The following is a 22,945-nucleotide window of genomic DNA, read 5'->3' on the forward strand; positions in this document are numbered from 1 at the left end:
ACGCCAGAGTAGGTGGGTACCTGAAGGAAGCTGTGACCCCATGGGAAGCCTGCACCGGAGCAGGCTCCTGGCAGGACCTGTGGCCCGTGGAGAGAGGGAAGCCCACACTGGAGCAGGTTTGCTGCCAGAGACCCCATGAGGGGGGCTCACGCTGGAGCAGTCGGTTTCTGAAGGACTGCACACCATGGAGGAGACCCACGCTGGAGCAGTTCATGAAGGACTGAACCCCTGGGAAGACTCACGCTGGAGAAGTCATGGAGGACTTTCTCCCGTGAGGGGGACCCCACATTGGAGCAGGGGAAACGTGTGAGGAATCCTCCCCCTGAGGAGGAAGAAGTGGCAGAAAACAACAGTGTGATGAACTGACCCCAACCCCCATTCCCTGTTTTCCCCCTGTGCCGCTGGGGAGGAGGAGGGAGGAAAATCGGGATCAAAGTTACGCCCGGGAAAGGAGGGAGGGGTGGGGGGAAGGTGTTTTAAGATTTGGTTTTATTTCTCATTACTCCTCTCTGAGTCAATTGGTAATAAATCACATTTCCTTTCAGTTGAGTCTGTTTTGCTCGTGACGGTAAATGCTGAGTGATCTCCCTGTCCTTATCTCAACCCCACAAGCCTGTTATTTTTTTTCTCTCCTCTCTACTGTCCAGTTAAGGAGAGGGAGTGATAGAGCAGCTTTGGTGGGCACCTGGCATTTTGGCCAGGGTCAACCCACCACATATGTATTTTTACTCCCTTTTTTATATATCTTTATTGATATATTTTTTAAATGTATACATATATATAAAACCAAGCCATTCTCTGGTTCTCCTTGTGTCAAGGGTCAGGAGTTTTTCAGTCTAAGCCAAAGCTACCGGATGCTCAGCTGGATCACTGTGTGCAGCCTCTCTGATGCATGGGAGTTCCATGTGGTATATTCAGATTCTGCAGAATGCAAGCTTTCTTTTTAAATTAAAGAGCACCCTCAACAGCGAAACACAGGCTTTAGGCTTCATGGTGATAAAGAGTGTTTCCAAATGCAAGCTAAAGATGGGCTCAGGAGAGTAGATCTCGGAGGGATGGCCAACATCATCATGAGCGTGGTAATTCTAAACCCAAATATTTCTTTTCACTGCATGTTGCAGTAGGGACCAACACTGACAAAAATATATGTAAAAAAAGGCAGCCTTTATTAAGTTACAAAAGCCAAGATGGCCGAGATGGCGCAGCAGAAAAAACATACCCTTTTATAACCTTTCTTATCTGTCCACCGGTTCATGCACTAAGGCTGCTAAAATGATTTGCTCAGTACCTCTGTCCGTTCAGCTCTATTCACATACTGATTGGCTGGAGCTCCTATTGTATTTCCCACTTCATTCTCTTGCCAAATTTCTGCTCTGTGGTATTCACTTGTTTAGTCTCTTCTTGCTCAGTCTCTTATCACCTCCTCAAACCTGTTTACAACATTCTTCATCCACTTCTTTCATCTTCTCACGGGTATACTGGGATGCTGTCGAGGCCAATTTCATCTTCCTCAGTCAGGCTATCCCCGACAACTGCAAGCTTTACTAATGAAGTGTGGATTATTCTATCTGATGTAACAGTGAAGAGCTCTAGTAGAATTATAAAACTTACCCCTTGTGAGTTTTTATAAAAAAGTGTCATGCAAAAGAAAAAGTGAAATACAATTGTGGAAAGAAAAAAAGCAACACAGAAAGGACATCTAAAGAGGTAATGAAACAACAGTAGAAACAAAGAGCAGCAGCAACACGCTGCTTCCACCCTAGCTTCAATGAGTTTTCACTTAGTGTGCAGGAAAGAGCACCTGTCCATTATCTGCTACTGTATAAGTAACTATGTAAGTAAGATACAAGGGTAAAAATTAATATGAATCTATACTCTTAGGCAGAAGATAAACTCTTCAGCAGATAAGGATATTTTATGCTCATTTATGTTTGAATTATTAAAGTAGTTCTAGAGCAAGACATTTAAAGTTCCTTGTTTATTAAATAGTGCAAATACTGCTCATCAGGACTTCCCTATACTTTCCAGTGACTGTTTTTAAAGTTATTGCAGACTTAGATACTGCCAAATCAACAATTGTACATAAGTGACCTTTTGAAAAATGCAGCAATTTGTAATGACCAAAAAGCAGCCCAGACTGATGAAGATGATTATGGGCTTTGTGTAAAAAATTCTATCACTCTAAATACACATATAATGGCAGATGTTCCATACTGGAAGGTCACACACAGACATTTTAATTCAGAAACAAGAGAGATGTTTGTTTAAAACACCTCAAAGGCTATTTAAGCGTAGAGAATCCAGAATTACTAGCCCTGAACACTTCTGTGAGTATATTCACAACCCTACTTATGAACAGGCTGGGACACACCAGAGCAGCAGAATCACTAAATGCTAATGGGTTGTGCTTTTCCAGCTGTGAACAGCAATGTTGCCTTCAGTACCTATGCAGTGCCCCAGAAAATTCTAAAAATAAACTATTTGAACAGGAGAAAAATCCTGACCACAAACCAGCAGGTTTTTACATTGTTAAAAATAACCCTGTATCTGAACTAAACACACGTAACTGCACACTTGGTAGAAGCCCACCTGAATCAACAGTTTTTATTTCAAGTTAAATTTTGAAACAAAACCCATCCACCAGAAAAAGGCAGTACTGTACTTTGCCAGGAGATATTATATGTAAACATTTTTTAGTAACTGTTGCTGGCAGGGCTGGACTATTTTGTAGTATCAAACTGATACAAAATTGGAATAAATGCATCATCAGATCTGACCTACAGTTTGATGTTCATTTATGACGATTCTAGAGCACTTTTCTTTTGTTTTTCCATAATGTAATTTAGGTACTTGGAAATCTCTTACACAATCTGAATAATTCAGTACACTGAAGAATAGCAGTATTTGTAAAGTGGAGAAATTCTGAGGATACTCATGGGGTTTCCATAACAGATGAAAAAATATTCTTGTGCACATGTCCAGCATAATTATCTGTGCAAGCACTCAAGTGTGGCATTAGTACAAGAAAAGAGAAACAAAATTGCTTTGAAAAAACAGAAGTAACTTCTTCAACCATAGTTTATTTCCCATTTATAAATTCAGAAATTCAGGTGGTAAAATACAGAAGACAAAAATACTCTTCACTTTTCATAGGCAGTGGCTAACTGCTTCATGATCAGGAAACCAATTTACTGGTAGTTTTCTGCTTTACAAAAATTGGACTAAGGAAGTATGAGTGTGAAATTCTGAGTTCCTTTACTTCCTGTGTATTTCAGGGGGTGATTACCACTCACACCATGGCTTCCAGAGTCTCATTAACATAAACAAGGATGTCAACTATAATATTAATTTTCTAGATAATTAAGCAAAAGTTTCACTCCAGGGCATCGTAGCCTTCAAAGTTTTGTGCTGAAACTGTTTTTCTGCTTGGTCCCTCACTCTTTAGCCAAAATAGAGCCATCTTGCTGCCGCAAAGCTCCCTCTTTCAGCTGTTACCTCCCCTTGCAAGGTTTGTAGAAGGGAGAAGCAGATACCAGCATTCTTATCCTTTCGCTGTTTTTTGCCAGATGATCAAGTTGCTCAGCTCTTGTCCTTGCTGTATCCAGGGCAGGATAAACACGTTGCTTTACTTTGCTTAAGTCAAACCTTACAAGCCTAGCATTTCTCCACAACCAGCAAGAAACTTTTTTTCCGTATGGAACTGTGACAGCTATCCCACACAACGGAACAGCTAATGAACAAATTCATTTGCTTCCCAGTTATGACAAAGTTTGCTATTAGGAATACCTGCTAGAAAGGACACCCATATAGGGTGTCATGTAGACCAGGTGTTTTCTTAAAGAACAGTTGTGAGAAACTGCTGTTAGCTGCTTCAAGCAAAGCCTCTGGGCACTGCCTGCAAAAGAGAAAATATTGGTCCAGTAAGTAAAAAGGTCATGGACTACTGAGCTCATGTTGGGTTTCACCTAAGGTGGTTTGATACAAGCTTTCTGCTGTTGCCAGACAAAACCTAAATGATAAGAAAAAGGGGAAGAAGGCGTCAAAATATGGTTTTCTATGGCTGAACCACAAAAGATATTCTAGAACAGCAACTGAGTTTTTTCATAACTGCCAAGTATTGCCACAGTCACCAGTACAAAACCTCTAAAGAGCTTTTTTTTCTGGAAGGCATGTGAATTGATCTGATATGTATGTAGCGATGCCTGACTAATACTAATTGCATCGCATATCTGAGCCTTTTCTGATCCTTTTATTTATCTCCATGAACTGGAGAAATTTAGTCCCTGCTAGAAGATAGAATTTGGACACTTCCTGCAAAAACGTTACTTTTGAAGAATGGATGAATAGTATTGTAATTATCAACTAGCCCTATTCATACTTGATGAAAGTTTCTGTGTATCAACATGAATTCCAGGTGTCTCTCCTGATATGCAGACAGAATAGGTCATGAGCACTAAAACAAAGAAACAAGTTCCAGTATTTAAAATCAATGTTAGAGATATTTAAGGGAACATCTTTGTTTTGTAGCTATTTCACAATCTTAAGAGTTTCAGAGAGTACCACTTGAAGCTTACTGGTTGCTAGACTTGGCATTTACGCAACTATAACTTTAGTATTTATTTCTGCTTTACTGAAGTTACAAAACGATGGCCAAAATAACCTTCAGGAGCTCCAAAAGAATTTTCTGTCAATGCATTATAATGTTTATAGATTATATAAATTTAAAGTAGTCAAACTGCTTGCTTTGAATAGTAAGAGATTAAAATGAACTGCAAAACCTGTTTTTTTAAATAAAAGGAACTAGGTATCCTAGCAGAGTGAAAAGTCACAATCGTAAAATTGTTAAGAACCACTTTGGTTGGTAAGGCTTAACAAATCATTTAGTAAACTGGGAGTATAAATGACTTATTCCTGCTTGAGTAGGGAAGGAATAATGTATTCTTAGGAATATTATATTTTTAGGGAAGAGTAAGTGCATATTCTTCTCAAGAAGACATAAAGGAAGTATGGAAGGGGAAGCTAAAATTCACTGGAGTTACTCCACAGAGTGGGTAAAGTGATCTGGCTTACTTGAGGTGCTGCAGGGGAAGCAACACACTCCACATGATCCACAGGACTGCAGGCTCACTAGCCAGTCCCCAGTAACAGCTGCTTGCCAGAAGCCAGATCAGAAAATTACTGTGTTAACATGTTTACTTGGATGCTCCACATTCAGACTCATACGTTGGCAGTTTTCCTGATTGTCTTCTGGATCTGCAGTTACCCTCTAACTTTGGGTACATATATGTGTTGACTGCCTCTAATGTCTCCAACTTGCAGCATGGTTGTGGCACATTTCCATGCTCTGGGGCAGAGATCTAGGAAACTCCTGACTGTTGACACCATGCTCTTCCTATTTTAGCCCTTTATAATGCCACTGCCCATTCTTTCTACTGCCTGGAAGCTGGCTTGACATTTTAACTCTCTCATAAACATTTGTTTTGTGGACCAAAGCAGCATACTTCCAGGATTCTACTTCCACAAAGCAACTTTTTTATTTTTCTGCTTCACCATGACATCTCAACGATCAGCTATCTGAACAGAGAAGCAAAAATGGTGTCCCAGAAGTGCTACTCCTACCTTTATTTGTATTTGGTAAACATGGGAGGATTGAAGCACAATGAAGAGTTTCATTGCACAGGTACTAATGACTGGCCTATAACCAGTATAGAATTTTGGACAACAGATGCACTATCTACTGTATTCTATCTCAGTGAAAGCTCTCTCCAGGGTGGAGTGTAAGTAAAGATTATTTCTAGGATGGGTCCCATTCAATAGTCACAATTTTTTCAAAGATATATTAGTGATGCCCTCAATAGCAGAGGTCAAATGGTTCTGCTTCTTAGACATGGAACTCAGTGCCAAAAAGCGTAAAAAGATTGTTTTGGTTTGTCAGTACCACTCAAACACTAATTACTTAAACTCATTTGTCAGTATCACTCCTGGTAAGATAACTTCTGAGGGAATATTTCTAAAGCTTCCACAACAGTCAATTAAATTAGCTGCCAGGACAAACCTGGCTGGACTGTCTCAACAGTTTTGTTTGTTTACAAGATGAACAGCCATCAGGCTTCTGAAAAACTCATCCAAGTGCTTTGAGGGACACTGTAACTCATTTGGAATGTCCTGTTTAAGGCTTGGATCTTCAATGACTTGTCCAGCATAGAAAAACAGAGATCAAGTTGTAGCTGGTAAAAGAGACTCTAACCTCATCCTAACCACAGCTCAGCTCTGACAAGTCACTTACTGGTCTCTGGAAAATAAAATAGAATAGACCAGACCAGACCATTTCAACCAGAAGGGGCCTACAATGATCATCTAGTCCAACTGCCTGACCAATTCAGGGCTGACCAAAAGTTAAAGCATGTTGTTAAGGGCATTGTCCAAATGCCTCAAACACTGACAGGCTTGGGGCATTGACCACCTCTCCAGTTCCAGTGTTTGACTACCCTCTCAATAAAGAAATGCTTCCTAAACACTTCCTGTACTAAAAAAGTTACATCAAAAGCACAAAATAATGATCTATGGTGATATGATGTGTTGCTTAGAAAAACATTCATGTACATTCATGTCTAGGCTGCTGCTCTCAAAACATATGAATGTTACAGCAACAATGACAGAAGTTGCCTAGTAGCCATGTACTGCAGGCAGAATACAGGCAGGAATCCATTGCTGCCTCTTCAAAATAATCTGTGAACCTTTGCATGTTTTGTAGGTTTTGTCTGTCTACTCTGTAGGTTCTTACAGGTCTAAAGTCACAGTCATCCTACTCCTACACTTGACAATGCAGCAACCCAAAGAAAGCCATGCGTATTAGTTGATGTCCTGACAGAACTGCTAAGAGGGAGCACTACAGCGACAGAGTTGGCGCTGTACTGGAAAAACATCAACATGCTCTAGGAGATGGAAGCTCTGGGAAAGAATAGAGATCACGAACTGCTGTGGCACGTATCCACAGTAATGGTTAACAAAAGCAGGTGTTCATTGATTCAAGAGACTTGAAAGCCCCAAACAGGCTAGTTTCATTTTTGTGCCAGTGGGGGGTTATGTTCCAAACAGATTACCAAAGGAGTAATTCAGCCCTCAGCAGTCAGCTGTATGATGTCAAGTTCCCACCCTCATGTAAACATGCAATCCCCTTGGACATTGTAGCTGTGCTGAAGATTGCTTCTGATTCCATACCAAACTGACAGATGCATCAAGTGGGGCAAGAGAAGGCAGAAGGAGACAAGGAGAAATACAGGCAGGAGTTACTAATCGTGCTCTCTGAAATCTCTTCCCCATTACAGATGTGCCATAAAGTACATTTCACTTTGTGTAACAATTTATTTTGCACTTTGTTCAGGTTTGGTTTATTTGACATTCTGTAAGCTTTCACGTTTCTTCAATTCTATTTTAAAAATAATTTGTTCACGGTTAGCTGGCAAAACTGGGCTTCATTTTCCAGTTCAACAAAGTTCTATGTTTCCTCTTGTTATTGGCTGTTTTAACAGGCTACACCAGTTTGATCTATGGGAATTCATTAAGGTATTCTGAGAGATACAGTTTTAGGCATAAGTAAAATCCACTTGGGTAGAAGGTTCCTATATGGGACTGTCGGGGTGACTGAATGTAATCAAAGCTTGCTGAAATCAGTGGGAACTGGAAGTATTTTGTAATTTGGAGATTTATGTTCATAGAAGGTAGACTGAAATAGATATTTATTTAATGTTAGTTTGTAGGCTTTACGGAGACAAAAGGCATTTTATTAGACCGGTTCATATAACTGGGAAGAATGGACACACTTTGGAATTACATGTAATAATTTTGTGATTCCCTCTGTGGAACTGATGAGCACTATGAAACTGATGCTTTGTGATCTGTAACATTTCAACATAAATCTGAAGGTTTTACAATACTCTAAATACTAAATTTTTGAAAATGTAACAGAGATTATTTGCTATTTAAAACGTAATGAGTAAAGGATTCCAGAGAAGTAAAGAAAAGATGTTTTTAACAAGAAAAATACGCCCAAATTGATCATGTATAAATACTATGCTGCTTAAGCCACATGACGTTTTTTGTGCATAAGGAGATGCATTTATGGTTTTGTTATGTGCTGGTTTGCAAGTAAAGCAATAGAAAGAGTCACTTAATTTAAGCAATCTACAGAAAACTTAGTAAAATTTTTATGAACATAATACTGAGGAGACCTGCTTGCCTCATGAGCTAATGACAATCTGACATTCCTGGAAGTTTGTGCATGAATGCACTCATCAGAATATTCAGGGCTTAGATCTTCCCTTCTCTTAGACACTGTGACTTGTATTCACTTAGGTATATCAATGTTCTAGTTACCACTGTGACTAGAATAAGCAACCACTTAAATTCACGTAAAGGTAACCATCATTACATAAGTGATGCTCAACTCAAGTTTTTCTTTAAAATGTCAGAGCCTAACATCTATTTTTAGGAGATTAGAGAGAATAATGAAAAAATACATTCGCATCCCACTCCAATCTGTCTTGGTCTTCACATCTCTGTGTAGATGTGTCCAACACTTTAGTAAGTACTGGGTTTGAATTGGCATATACTCTACTGAAACTATTTTAAGTTACATAAAACTGTTTCCTTTCATTTTTTTAAGCTTCAATTTGAGCATGAGCTATCAGACAGCTCAAAGACCAGCCAGAATGAATAGTATTTTTTTCTTTCAATCAGTTAACAAATTTCTAATTTGTATGTATTTTGACACTACATGGATTTCAAAAGTAAGCTAATCAAATGCCAGAACAGTAGTGTTGAATATATGTTTGGGCATATCCTCCTACTACATTTGACAGGCTTCAGCACCAGCTGACTGTTCTACAGCAAAGGGAAAAGCAACGGAATACATGATTTGACAAAACTGGTCTAATCTATCAAGTCATATTTTTGGCTAGCGCTGCCTGTCGTCTCTTTTGCAATTCTGTTTTCTGTCTTCCTCTCTAACTTTCCTGCGATAGGCCTTTCCATATGCATGGAAAAGGAATTCTCTGAAAGTTTGTGCACTCACTCCCTTTCTTAGCTAGTGGACATTTGAGTCATTTTATGCTATTTAACTGAACAACACCCAAATTCTCCTGCATACTCAGGCCAGAGACCATATGTGGAACTGGCTGGTGTCTGGTTTACATTTGCAGCACTCAGTGACCCCTACGGGAAGTAAAGCAGATGATCCTGACAGAAAGCGTGCTCCAAGCACAGTCCATCAGTAAGCGGGCTCCTGCCATGTGTGCCGCCTGCCTCCACCACCGCAGCAGCGTTCCTGCTTTATCTGTCAGTGCTTACGGCTCTGCTGGCTTATCTTTACGCCAGCTCTGTAAATTCCTGTCGCTTCTCGGCGACCCCACCGACCGCGGCCACAACCACGTGCGCGAAACCCGCGCACACTAACTCCCCGGCCGCAGTGTGGGGGGGAGCGGGGCGGGCTGTGGGGCCGGCGCCCGGGCGGAGGACAGCGAGACACAGAAGCGTCTGTTCTAAGGCGCGGTTCTGAGTGCGAGGGAAAGAAACTCCCGGCAAGCTTGTATAAACGGCTTTTAAAAAAAAAAAAAAAAAAAAAAAGGCGACACCCTCCTCGTGAAAAGGCAGTGCCGAGAGCGCCGAGGGGCGCCGGTCCGACGGGGCAGGACGGAGGTCCGCGCACCGCCGCCCCCCGCCCTGCGGCGTCCCCGCCGGGCGGGCAGCGCGCTGCGGGGCGGCACCGCCCGCCGCTTCGCCGGCCCGGGCCCGACCCCGCCCGCCCGCTCGCTCGGCCGCCCGCCCGGCCCCTCCTTCGCGGCGCTGGCTGCCGCGCACGGGGCTCGGAAGATGGAGGACTACGGGCGATTTTTGGCGCTGCTAGTTTCGGCGCTGCTGGTCGGCTTCGTGTCGGTCATCTTCTCCCTCGTCTGGGTCTTCCACTACCGCGAAGGGCTGAGCTGGGACGGCGGCCCGCGGGAGTTCAACTGGCACCCCGTCCTCATCATCACGGGCTTCGTCTTCATCCAGGGCATCGGTGCGTCAGGGGCCCGGGCCCGGGGCTGGCAGGGGCGGGCCGGAGCGGCGGAGAGCCGCGGGGGAGCCGGGGCTGCGCGGGCCGGGGCGGCGGGGAGCGGGTGACAGCGGGAGCGCGGCGATCCGCGGCGAGGGGCCGGAGCCGTTTCGGGAAGCCAGCACTCCCTGAGAAGGGACAAAGAGCCCCTTGTAGTAAGCCCAAACTGCTGTATATGTCTTTTTCTGCAAGCACTTGTTTACCCTGGCCCGGGATTGCCTTCCACTTTGAGTAATGCTTGCGAGGTGTGTTTTCCTAGTCAGCCCGAATTTATGCGAGTTGAGAATCGAAATGCCAGAAATGCTGCCCTAGGAAAGTTTCTCTCTTTTGGCTCTCTCTCTTTTGGCTCTTTCCCATGTCTCAAGAGGAGAAAGGAAAGTTCAGTACCAGAAAGGAAAGTACAGTACCACTGAAGCGAGATCCAGGAACAGAGTTTGTGCCAGAGAAAATGTAGCACCATAAGCATCGTTAAAATGCAATTCATCAGCCCAGACTTAGCGTAAATTATTTTGTAAAATATATCTTTTAAATTCATTCTCAATTCTGTTGCCTAACCAACATACAGTGATTATGATGCAGTGGTGGGTTTTGGTGGGGTTTTTTGTTGTTTGTTTTTTTTTTATAGAGTGTATGAACTTCGGATTGCATAGCGTTCAGCCTTGGACTGACTTCTAAATGTTTCCCATTACACCTACAACATAAACAGTATCTTTTTTTCCATCCAACACAATTAGTATGTTAGGTCTTAAGTGCAAGGGGTTGTTCCATGAGGCCAACAGGAATACTGGAGCTTGAACTGTGGTTTTGCTGTTAGTGTAATTGGCTAGTTCCAAGAAGATGACTAAATTAGACACGTACAGTTGATAAATGGTATCAATTTAGGAAAGAAAAATACAATGCTCTCAGTAAAGTTTAAAAAGCAGATAATGATCGAGCACCACTGAGGGGCTTATCTAGCCTGTGAATATATTTAAACTAGACCCAAGTATTACAAAAATAAGGGCACTGGACTGTGGACTTAAAAATCCTGACATTTGGGGGTGTCTATTTATGCTAATGGCATTAAAACTAACAGGGAAATTTGACACAGATAATAGCTTCCAACAGTAATTTTTTATAAAGTCATTGACAAAATTCTTGCTAGTTTCAACATCAAAAGAAGTAAGTGAAACCTTAGTAAGGTCTCAAAGAAGGGCAAATAAGTACTGTCGAGAACAGTGGAAATTTTCCCACAGTTTAACCACTGACTTTTAGGGGGAGAAGACAGGGACGATTTTGCTGTTCTTAAGTAATGAAAAACCTCCGGAGGAGCATTTTTTCTTTGTAATAGAAGACAAACTAGAATTTTGTCTAGACAAACTTAGAATTTAATTTTTAATAACCTTGTTTACATTTGCTTCACTGCTGAATGATATATTGCATTCATCCAGCCAGAAAACTTGTCCAGCACATCCGGACATTCATTCCAGTGGAACATGTTGTTTGCATCACATGTGCGCTAGCTCGCTTGCTCTTCGGCAGGAGCCCAGCCAGTCAGAGGTTGGAAGATGCAGGAGGAGTGGGTGGCTGTCTAGTTCTGGCTATGAAGGGAATGTTGGGATTTGAACATACACTGCAAATTTCATGTTTTCAATGGGAGTGGGGTGCATTCTCAGCTTTGTGGCTTCAAGTTACAAATTACTATTGAGCAATAAACAGTATTTTGAAGTTGTTTTACATAATATTGCTCAATAGGTCATGGGAAATGTAATTTCAGGCTATAAATAAGCAACGAGAAACACCTGTTGACTTCACGAAGATCCACTACTTACTGTGATCAAACTACTGTATTTTATATAGCACAGACTTTTTGAAGAAAATAGGGGGAAGTTTTCTGCAGCTTTTTCCTACATATTTTCTTCATTTTCCTGCAAAACTCAGTTTGTCCCTGTATCACAGAGTAAGGATATTGCCTCAAGCCTTGTGTAGGTGAACAGAAGTTTACCATAGCTCAAAAAAAAAAAAAAAAAAGGAACATATACAAGGAATTAATTTATAATAGAGCATTATTTGGGGAGGAAATCCTATTGTATAACAAGAAAAGCAAAGTCAGAGACTGAAGGAGTATTGTAATAAATCAGATGAAATATCGACAGATAAGATACCACTGTGCATCTGATTCAAATTTGGCTGACAGAAGTCTGCCAAATTAAAAGTAATTTGGATGAGACTGAGGAATAGGATACCTCTTTGCACCCATAAAAAAACCCCAGTCTTTAAGCTATTAGAAAGGAATAGCTAATAAATATCTTGGCTAAAATTGTGTGGAAGATTTGAAATAATAACCAAATTAACTGTTTCTTGAGTTCATTAAAGTCTATACAAAGGATAGACGTGTTGTATTGTTGGTCTGTAGGAGGTAGAAGGGATGACTATAATAATGTGCACATTGGGAAGTATATATGCCCTGATAAAAGTGTTGTATATATCTTGTCAATCAAATGAAAAAGCTGTAGGCATGTTAATATTAATATTTACTATTTGTGCCTCAGCACCTACAGGTAAATGATACCTGACAAAACACTGACAGTGCACAGTAATTGTCCAGATGATTTTCTAGACTTAAAAGTGGGAAAAACACAGGCAATAAAAGTCTGTGTGCATATTAGTACAGCAACATTTTTAAAAAGACCAAGATAGGAAAAAAACACAAAGAAAAAGTGAGTCTTAAGGAAAGGCTTGAAGGAATAGTAGTGTGATAGAATGGGTTAAAGAAGTAAATAAGGAATTCTGTCTTGTTTTACATGTGGAAATGTTGAACAGTGATTGTAGACACAGGGCATGCTCCAAAGGCCTATTTGCATGCTAGTTGGTGTTTGGCCTGCAAATGATATTGTTTGGTTCTCTCCCAAAGGACTAATTAAGAAGCCCATCAAAATATAACATGGAATAAATTATTTTTGAAGATTTCCCATTACTCACATAATAAAATAATTCTTTTTTCTACAGAGGTATGACAATCTCTGTTGCAGACTGAGGAGCAGCATGGTGGTTTTGGGGGTTGTGGAAGACTGAATAAAGAGTGAGTCAGAACAAGGAGGGTGGGGTAGTGTTCATCTCCCATCCTCAGATCAGTCTTCTACTGTTTATGAGTCATATGTAAACTCTATACAATAAAGTTCTAGGTTGACACTATGAATCTTGGAAGATGGTTGCACAATTAATATTCCTCATCATATATGATTTATAAATATCATATAACTTGTATTTTAAGCAGGCTTAAAACATGAGGATGTGGCCTAACGTCAGCAGTATATTAATAAAGGAATACAACAGGAATGTTACTTAAGAGTTCTTACAGAGAAAAGAGCAGGAAAATTCCTGGTCTGCCACATTACCATATGGTGTTACAGACTCAATTAAATATCATCTGTATGGATGAATTACCTAGGTGGGTGAGACAATCTAACAGCTCACTGTGGCTGAAATATTCCTACTTTTCCTCCACTTCTCCCTTTCAGCTTTGTCCTTGACTGAGACTTCATCTTCCTACTGATTTGTTTGTGCCAGCTCTGGCCCTTGTCGGACCCATAAACTGAATTAATTCAACTAGCAGAAAAATAACACACACACACCCATCCCAAGTACAGTTTTTGCTGGAATAGAAAGTTGAATTGTCTGTTCAAAGGGTCTCAGAAGTGCTATAGATGGGAGAAGGGAGATGGTGGATGCAAGACCAAGGAGAAGGAGTGCAAATCTGTTTTAAAGTAAGCATAGTCTTTCATCTTGAAATCACATCTAAAGATAATGCTTGTTCTGAGGTATCTGACAAACATGATTACCTCTGCGTCAAACATAACAAAATATCTGTTCAAAGGAAAAATAGCTAATTCCAATGGGTTGCAGAATTCTCAAGACTCAGAGGGGCAAATGACAGCTGAGCTGTGAGGGTCTCATCACAGGCAACTTGTGAAGAGGCAGCTCTCTTGATGAGCTTAGTTTGAGTCCCTTTGAAATCATAGATGGGCACCTGTCTATTCTGTGTTAGAGTGGTTCCCAAAGAACCTAGTGGGCATTCAGAACTTGCCAAAGGATCAGCTAGAAGGAGCAGGAGACTCCTAAGGAGGAGTGAAGAGGAACATTCCTTTCTGGCAGCCCCTGTGCACTCACAGGACCATGCTGTGTGCCTTCCAAGGTGAAAGACTTCTCATGAGCAATCCATGACACCTCCCTACAGCACGTGCAGGACGTGCCAGTTGGAAATACTAGAGAGCTAACTCTAGAATTTTACTTTGTACATTTGGCAAAGAACAGGTGTCCCATGCCGTGTACAAGATACTGCAAGATCACTCTGCCCTGCGTGACATGCTTTAAAATCAGAGCTTAAAACAGGAGTGAGATCTGAGTGAAGCAGCTGTGTCTGAGGATGCCTAGACTGCCAAAACTCTTAACAGTAGTGGAGATGCTGTACTTAGGGAAAGTTCTTCATGGGACTGCTTTAGCATCCCACCACTAAAAATGCTGTAATTGTGTGTGTGCTTTTAACCCAGGCTGTTTTAATTTTGGGATGAAATTACACATCACGCCTGAGTCAGCTTTTGAGAGCTTGCACCACTGAAAGTGGAATCTTCTTCCTCCTTTCCCCTTTGTTCCCCAGATTGTCTTGCTTCTTCCTGTTGGTCAGAAAAGCACCGGTATAAGGCAGAGAAAAGCACACAGAAGTGGAAGAAAGTGGTGATAAGGGAAATGGGACTGTGTCTTTTCACAGTGATAAACAGTCAGATCTGCTCAAGTTGCAATGTATAATACACATAGCCCTCACAAAAAGAGGATTAAACCAAATTGTACTGTCATGCATATGTCCTGAGCTGTGGCATGTAACATGCTAATGGTCAGTATTGTTAATAAGCATCCAAGCCATTAGTCTGTATTCCTTGGTTTTCTATCATACTGTTTATGGGGAAAACCCCAGAAAATTCATGGCCCAGATAGAGATCCAAGACTATGTGGATGAGTGACCAGCGAGTTTGATAGTGTTTTTGGAAGTTAAAGCAACTAGATGACAGTATCTTCTGCACCAAAGAAAAATGTTAATACAAAAACTTTAGCCTGGGCTTGACCCTCTGAGATCAAAGACTGAAAACTGAGATCAGGACCTATGCACATCAAGTTTATTTCAAGACATATAGAGTGCAGTATTCTGCTGCACTTGGAATAAATTATTTGCACTACTCCATTGAAAGATGGAGCAAAGAGGATTTACTGGGAATATCCTCATGGGATGTTGAGGTTTGTTTGGGGCCTTTTGGCATAACTGTTTTAAAAAATTAGAAATCATAATCATTAGTACTAATAGTCTGATGCAGGCAATTATTTCAATATTAACAAGATATAAGACTACCATATAACTTTTGGGGAACTGTTGGAGGTGATCATAAGCTTGGTGTGATGAATCATACCTATGTCATATAGACTGATTACTGTCAAGCTGTCTTAAAAGCAAGGCTTCTATCTTCCTGATTTTATAGGATTTACTATTGTTACTTTTTACAAGTAGAAAGCTGAGAACTACCTAAGTGCTGTATATATTTAAATATTCTAAGGGACACTTTCATTCCAGTATTGTATTTTCACACAGTATGTAAAAGGTAGATTGATTTAAAATTCGATCGTAGTCTGGAAATTTCACTTGTGAACAGTGTTTTCTTTGTGAATTACTTAATGCAGTACTGTTTCCTGGCATGCATCCAAGTAAACAAAAATGTGTAAACAGGACTTTGAAATTAATTTGTAATTTATTATTGTTCATCACAACATACAGAATGAATATCCTATTTATTTTCCATTTTTGCATAAAAAGCTAGGGTTATGGAGATGTAATGAGTAAGGCGCATGAGAATTGCTTAAGTAAATTCTTAATCTTTGCATTTATCAGGTACTTTTTTTTTTTTTTTCTGGTACACACCTATTTCTTAATGTTTGGAACAGGAACTTTTTTTAAAACCTGCATATATTCTTATTCTTTTGTTTTAGTATAGCTAATTATATATAAAGATTTAAACGTAATTGCATAAGCAGAAACCTTACAATGAGGATATGATGAATCAGATTAATGGAACTCAGCCTTTTTGCTCAGGCAAGACATTATGGATGTGGGCATTAGCCTTTATTGGTCAAATGATCAGGTGTCCTCATAAATATTTGTCCCCTATTATCTGAATATACTTATGTGCTGTCACACATCCAGAATTACTACCTAGTTTTCAGTCAGATGTATGTGGGGCTTCGGTGATCTGATCTGGTCTCTGTGTGTCCCCTGTGGAAAGCACCTGGGTTATACGACAGGCAGGGGACAGTTGTGGCAGGGAAGGAGAGGTGGCGACCTTGGGGAAAGAGCTTGTCAAGAAGCAGCTGTAGGCTAAGTTATTCTTATGGACCATCTGGAGTTAGATCACTAGAAATTGTTGGTTTGTTCAGACTGGACAAAACACTGTGTTAGAGTTATTAATGCAAATATAGGCGAAAACCCGTTACATTCATCTAACAGTGTCGGAAGAGTTGCAGTTGCCAAATCTTTTGTCTTTTAAGAGTCAGATTATGATTCCCTTATGCTGAGTAGCATTTTCCCATTTAAAGTAGTCCTATCAGTATCAGTGCAATAGATAGTCAAATAAATATCTACGCAATTAGAGAATAGCATTAACCAAAGTTGGCAAAGAGAATAAATATTAAAAAATAATCTTACACACTATCTCAATAAGTGGTCTTCTGGATATAAGAATTGGGCCCTATTCCTCCAATCTGACTAGTAGCAGAAAAATCAAAATGCTATGCAGAATCCCTGTTAGATCAATTTAAGGAATGAAGGAAAGATGACACCAAGTTGTTTTCTGTTCTTTTTTTGAAACATGCTTAAGTTTTTTTAAAATTAGGAAGAAATCTCCCTAAAAGCTATATTTAAGCCACAGTTGTGTATTTGGAATATGCTATGCTATGTGTAGGAGAAAAAGCCTTTTAATAGATTTTTTTAGAGGATTAGTGATTGGATTTTCCTGCAATTTACAATGGAGCTATGTGAATGATGCATGACTATTAAAATCTGAGAGAAGTTGTCCTGTAAGGCATAAACTCTTGTTTCTGTTCTTTCTTCAGCTATTATTGTGTACCGGTTGCCCTGGACCTGGAAGTGCAGCAAACTCCTAATGAAGTTCATACATGCTGGATTAAATACCATAGCAATGATTCTCGCAATTGTTTCTATGGTAGCCGTGTTTGAATACCACAATGCCAGGAACATTCCTAACATGTACAGTCTGCACAGCTGGATTGGGCTGACTGCTGTTATATTTTATTCTCTCCAGGTCAGAATCTAACTGTATTTATAAACAGGTTGTAAATTCGAAGAATTCAGGCACAACAGGCCCTCACTAATACACTCTAACTACGGGGACACCCGTTTTGCATTCTGTGATTTGGCAAATTAGCATGTAAATGTGCAAATACTGGATCCTTGACTTCGAAGAAAAATGTATTTTAAAGGATAATTTGTTTATTTGCTGGGATAATGGCAGTTTATTCAGTTATATAGTTGTGTGTTTCTAATAAGCTCTATAAATTGCTGAAGTTAAAGCAAGTGATTGTGTTTGTTGGCAGCATATTTAAATACACTTAGAGCTTTTATTAAGGAAGTCTTAAATTAAGTAATTGTTTTTCTTTTTTTTCCAGCTATCATAATTTTAAGTAGTCACTTCCTGGCTTCAAGAGTTTTATTTATCAGCAGAACAAGTACAGCAGGGAGCAGTACAGATCTAAAGGCTCTGACATCTGAATGAGCTGTTACTAGCTAACCAGTTTTCCTGAATCAGCAAAGCTTTGACAATATTCATGTGCATGATTTTAACTGCTTCTATTGGCAGAGAATTAGAGTTATCATCATCTAAAATGAGCTAACCGTATGTTTTGCATTTGGCGCAGAAGAAGAGCAGGCATGCCCTGACATTTAGTGTACACATACAGATGTGATGTTTCTGCATATATATTCTGAATTCCCTATATTGTGTTATTACACTATGGAAATTTATTTTGTTCCTTCAAATTATGATTTTTTTTTCTCCAAAACAGTAAAAAGTAAAAAATAAGACTTAATTATTTGATGATCAAGCACAAAAAATCCCCAGCTGAGGGATTTGGGTTCTGGACTTTTACCCTTCACTGCTCAGGCTAGGAGGTACAGGAAATAGTACTGAAATACTGTTTTTAACATTTAGAAAAAAGAAAGCATATTGCAGCATTGTTGAGTATATTCTTTATAGTTGAACAAGAGCTAATGAAAGGAATGACATTAAGATTTTCCTTGTCTTAATCAGTTATTTTAGGGAAATCTGTGCTGCCACTATACTGAGTATCAGCATTTTTTCTAATGGTTAAGATAAAGAACTGTGAATAATATGTTAATTCTACTTTTCATTTTGCTACTATAAACATGATCAATGGCACTTAATGCCTTGCCTGTCTCATCAATAGACACATGGTGTTACTTCCTCCAAACTGGGATGTAAGTCTCCAGTCAGAGACTGATGTTTGTGAGAATAGAGAAGACATTTGGCATATGCCAGAAATGGCATGTCAATCTCAGAATTGAAAAATTATTGAGGTGGGATGCTCACATAATACTAGGCCTACAGGAACAATAGTGTAAATGTATTGTATTTAAGACAAATGTATGTTAATACAGTATAGCACAAGGACATAAATTTAAGAATAGGGCAGAAATGTATAATGGAGACTGTCTCTTGGAAAGCAATGTCTCTGTAAAGAAGTATTCAGAGATGACTTGAAGCTCAAAATGAGTTCTCACGATGCTGTGACAACAGGAAAAGTAAATTCTCTTAACTTCCATATATGGCATTGGTGAAACTAATATGAAATACTATGGAATAATTTTTTTTAAATGTAAAAAAGAAAAGGCAAATAAAATCTGGAATAGTAATTTGAGAGCTGGAAAAACTATCTTCCAGTGAAGGACTTAAAAAGCTCCAACTGTTTAGCAGATCTAAAGAAGATTAAGAGATGACTTGATTAAGGTGTATTAAAAAGCTTCCTAGGGAGAAAATACCAGGCTCTTTAATCCGGCATGGAAAGACAAAACAAGGACTAAGACTGGAAGTTAAAGCAAAATGAAATACAAATTTGAGCACTATTTCTAACTTAGCAGCAGGGGTGAGTAACGGTGGAACAATCTAAAGAAGGGATGAAATGTCAGTATGACTGGGCAAGCCTGTGACTGAAAACATGACATGATGGGTTATCTTCCATGACAAAATTAGTGCTACTGGGTGGACTTTTGTCCCCCGAATAACATCATGCCACCCACACACATCTTCACTCTGTAAATGCCAACTGATTGATATATTGAGATATAGGCCATTGCCCTTCTAAAGACATGTACTTTTAATTTAACCAAAACTCTAACAAGGTAAAATTATTTAGTACACTCACATCAGAAGGTTAGACTGCCTTCTGATCTTCATTTATGTGTAAATCCATAACAGAAGCAGAGAACAGGACTTGAAGAGACTGTAAAAATGTATCTGCTTGCACCTTTAATATGTTACTGAATTAGTGACATTGAAAACTTGTGTTTCCAGTACTTAGTTTGGTTGCAGTTTCAGCACTACCAGTAAGTTTGGACACTGATATTAGGTGGGGTTAGGTGCACAGAAGGACTTGGGGGTGTTGGTGGATGAAAAACTGAATATGACTCAGCAATGTGCACTTGCAGCCCAGAAAGCCAGTCGCATCCTGGGCTGCATCAAAAGCAGTGTGGCCAGCAGGTCGAGGGAGGTGATTCTCCCCCTCTGTTCCACTCTGGTGAGACCCCACCTGCAGTGCTGCATCCAGCTCTGGGGCCCCTAGCATAAGATGGACATGGATGTGTTGGAGCAGGTCCAGAGGAGGGCCATGAAGATGATCATGGGCTGGAGCACCTCCCCTGTGAGGACAGGCTGGGAGAGTTGGGGTTGTTCAGCCTGGAGAAGAGAAGGCTCCGGGGAGACCTTCTAGCAGCCTTCCAGGACTTAAAGGGGGCCTACAGGAAAGGTGGGGAGGGACTGTTTACCAGGGAGTGTGGTGATAGGACAAGGGGTAATGGTTTCAAACTGAAAGAGGGGAGATTTAGATTAGATATTAGGAAGAAATTCTTTACTGTGAGGGTGGTGAGGCTCTGGAAGAGGTTGCCCAGAGAAGCTGTGGCTGCCCCCTCCCTGGCAGTGTTCAAGGCCAGGCTGGATGGGGCTTTGAGCAACCTGGTCTAATGGAAGGTGTCCCTGCCTATGGCAGGGGGGTTGGCACTAGGTGATCTTTAAGGTCACTTCCAACCCAAACCGTTTGATGATTCTATGATTATTTATAAAGTATTTAATATCTGCTTCCCAGGTGCTAATACAAAAGTATTGCTTTGGTTTTGAAAGGAAACATTCAGAGATGAAAATGCCAGTTCTTTTCAAATTTGTACCTGAAGACATCTCAAAATGGAATTTTTATGATGATTTTTATTCTGCTTGAGAAGTGCAGCTTGTTTCCCATATAGCTTTAACTATGAATCTGTTTTGTGTTTAGCTTTTCTTGGGTTTCGCTGTCTTTCTGCTCCCTTTTGCTCCAGTTGGTCTCCGAGCAGCTGTCATGCCAATACATGTTTATTCAGGTCTTACCATCTTTGCAACAGTGATTGCAACAGCTCTCATGGGAATCACAGAAAAGCTTATCTTTTCATTGTAAGTATTTTTTTTTCACTTGTTTATTAAGGTTATGCATTGCAAACTGTACTTTGCACAGAATAATAACCAGCTAGTATAGAGACATTGTTTTGTTTTGTTCTGTTTTAGAAAGATCTACCTAGCAGGAGACTGCTGTCTTTAGACCAGGATTGTTTTTAAAACAACTAACTTTTTTTTTTTTGCCTTCTAAAGGAAAAATCCTGCATATAGTGCATCCCCACCAGAGGCAACTTTTGTCAACTGTCTTGGTCTTTTGCTTGTCATATTTGGTGCATTTATTTTGTGGATGGCAAGCAGGCCCCATTGGAAGCGCCCCCCAGAAGAGAATGCTAAACTTCTGCGGCCCGTTGGAGGGACTCCTGAAGGCACAGAAGCAGAATCCACAATGACAGATGGTAGTAATGCAGATAAATCTGAGCTGAGGATCAACAGTGAAACAGCCAGAAAACAAAACCTCAAACTTGATGAAGCAGGCCAACGATCAACTATGTAAAGAAAACACACAGAATAACAGTACTATTATACTGCCAAACTCCCCTGGTTCCTTCCAGTTTAGTTATATTGGTAGTTAACTAGGTTGGGGTTTTATTTTCCATATGGCTTGCTCAAAGATACTCAAGTTTTCTGCATATGAATTTAAATTCCAGTAACTCCCAAACATATATATATACAGATGACATTTGGCTTTGGATTATGTGTGATCATTACTGAAATCTAAGGAAATTGTAAGACATCCAAATGCAGAATTCATCTTATTTGGAAAGCTATACACGCTTAGAAAGATATGTATCCCTTAAACCAAGTCTTCCTTTTATCCCAGAGGGCAGCATTTTACTATCTTTATTTGATTGCACCATTCTATTGATTTATGGCACTAGACTAGAAATTAGGAGGTCAGAAACCAGAGAAGGCTGCTAGCAGTCTCACAGAAGAAAGGAGCTTGAAGTGAGAGATGCTTCCTCCAAGAAACAGCCGAGCTTTGCTGATTTGATTAAAACGCTACCCATTAACTGAAAGCTAATTCTGGTATCTCCACACTGGTGTCAAAATCATTATTGTCATGGGCATGAAGACATACTTTAGACTATAAGCAAACTATATAAACTCTATGACTTTTTAATTTGAAATGAAAGTGTTAAATAATGCAGTTTGAGTCTCTACCGGCACTTTATTTTTACAGCTCTTTCTAGTAATCAGACTATTAATGTATTATGCTCATTATTTTCACAGATATAAACAATACTTATTTTTTACTAGTATAGCAGAATAATTATCGTAGATTGTTTTGATTGCACATGTCCAAAATGATGAGCCTTTCTATTATAATCTCTTGTAAAATGTGCAGAGCCCACTAGTTTTCCAAATTTATCACTGTTCGTGTTGCAGTATAGACAGTTTCAGACAGCATATAATTTCCTATTTTTTTAAAGACTACATCAATTTTTATCTACTTCAGCTTTTTAAAATGTTTAAATACATTGAACTTTAGCAAATACGCAATTTTTATAGTTCAGTGTTGCATTAGTACAAACAATTTTGGTCATGAGGTACTTTTTGGATCTTCTTTGACAAGAAGCACCTCAGTTTTTGTTATTTGATTTGTAATAACATTTAATTATTTGGTAAATGCAGTATAGAAAGCTAGCATAGTAAATGATTTGAAAAACTTTTCTGCTGTACCATTTGGTACTTAAGGACGACATCTCAAAGTTCTGTGTTTTCACTTACATATGGTTGTGAGTGACTGGGACCCACCTAGCATTGGTGTATTGTTTCATTTGAGAAAATACCTGCTTTTAAATGCCTTAGGGTAGAATTCAGGTATGACAGAAGGAATACTATCCTATTATGTGAGCACTCCTCCAGTCCCACTGTGTGCAATGGATTGGACAGCTTTTTCCCTGTTTTTCAAGTTCCGCACAATTATCTATTTTCCTAAAATTGTTCTGTGCAGCTTCAGCATAAATTCCAAATAGCACTGAAAGCAGCTTTCTGAGAGAAAAACAAGAGCACGTTTTACATGACATTACTGCTCAACTGACGAGACACGATTATGTTATGCATCCATCCTATTACAAATTTATATATTGAACATCAA

The 22,945-nt window shown here is 39.8% G+C and overlaps 1 protein-coding gene across 1 annotated transcript; it reads left to right on the forward strand.

Moving 5' to 3' along the window:
• Positions 1-9,870: 9,870 nt before the first annotated feature.
• On the forward strand, positions 9,871-21,340 carry CYBRD1 (cytochrome b reductase 1). Its single transcript, XM_086465743.1, has 4 exons — positions 9,871-10,057; positions 17,225-17,433; positions 20,690-20,844; positions 21,040-21,340. The coding sequence occupies exons 1-4, from the start codon at positions 9,871-9,873 to the stop codon at positions 21,338-21,340; spliced, it is 852 nt and encodes a 283-aa protein (XP_086321869.1).
• Positions 21,341-22,945: the final 1,605 nt, after the last annotated feature.

The sequence above is a fragment of the Leptosomus discolor genome, chromosome 5, assembly GCF_034619465.1.
Source record: "Leptosomus discolor isolate bLepDis1 chromosome 5, bLepDis1.hap2, whole genome shotgun sequence".
Taxonomy (NCBI): Eukaryota; Metazoa; Chordata; class Aves; order Leptosomiformes; family Leptosomidae; genus Leptosomus; species Leptosomus discolor.

What these genes read in the sequence shown, in the direction of transcription:
- CYBRD1 (XM_086465743.1), top strand. Translation starts at nt 9,871, where the DNA reads ATGGAGGACTACGGGCGATTTTTGGCGCTGCTAGTTTCGGCGCTGCTG. An exon ending in CGTCTTCATCCAGGGCATCG is followed by an intron (nt 10,058 to 17,224) that starts GTGCGTCAGGGG and finishes TTCTTTCTTCAG; the next exon opens with CTATTATTGTGTACCGGTTG. An exon ending in TTATATTTTATTCTCTCCAG is followed by an intron (nt 17,434 to 20,689) that starts GTCAGAATCTAA and finishes TTTTGTGTTTAG; the next exon opens with CTTTTCTTGGGTTTCGCTGT.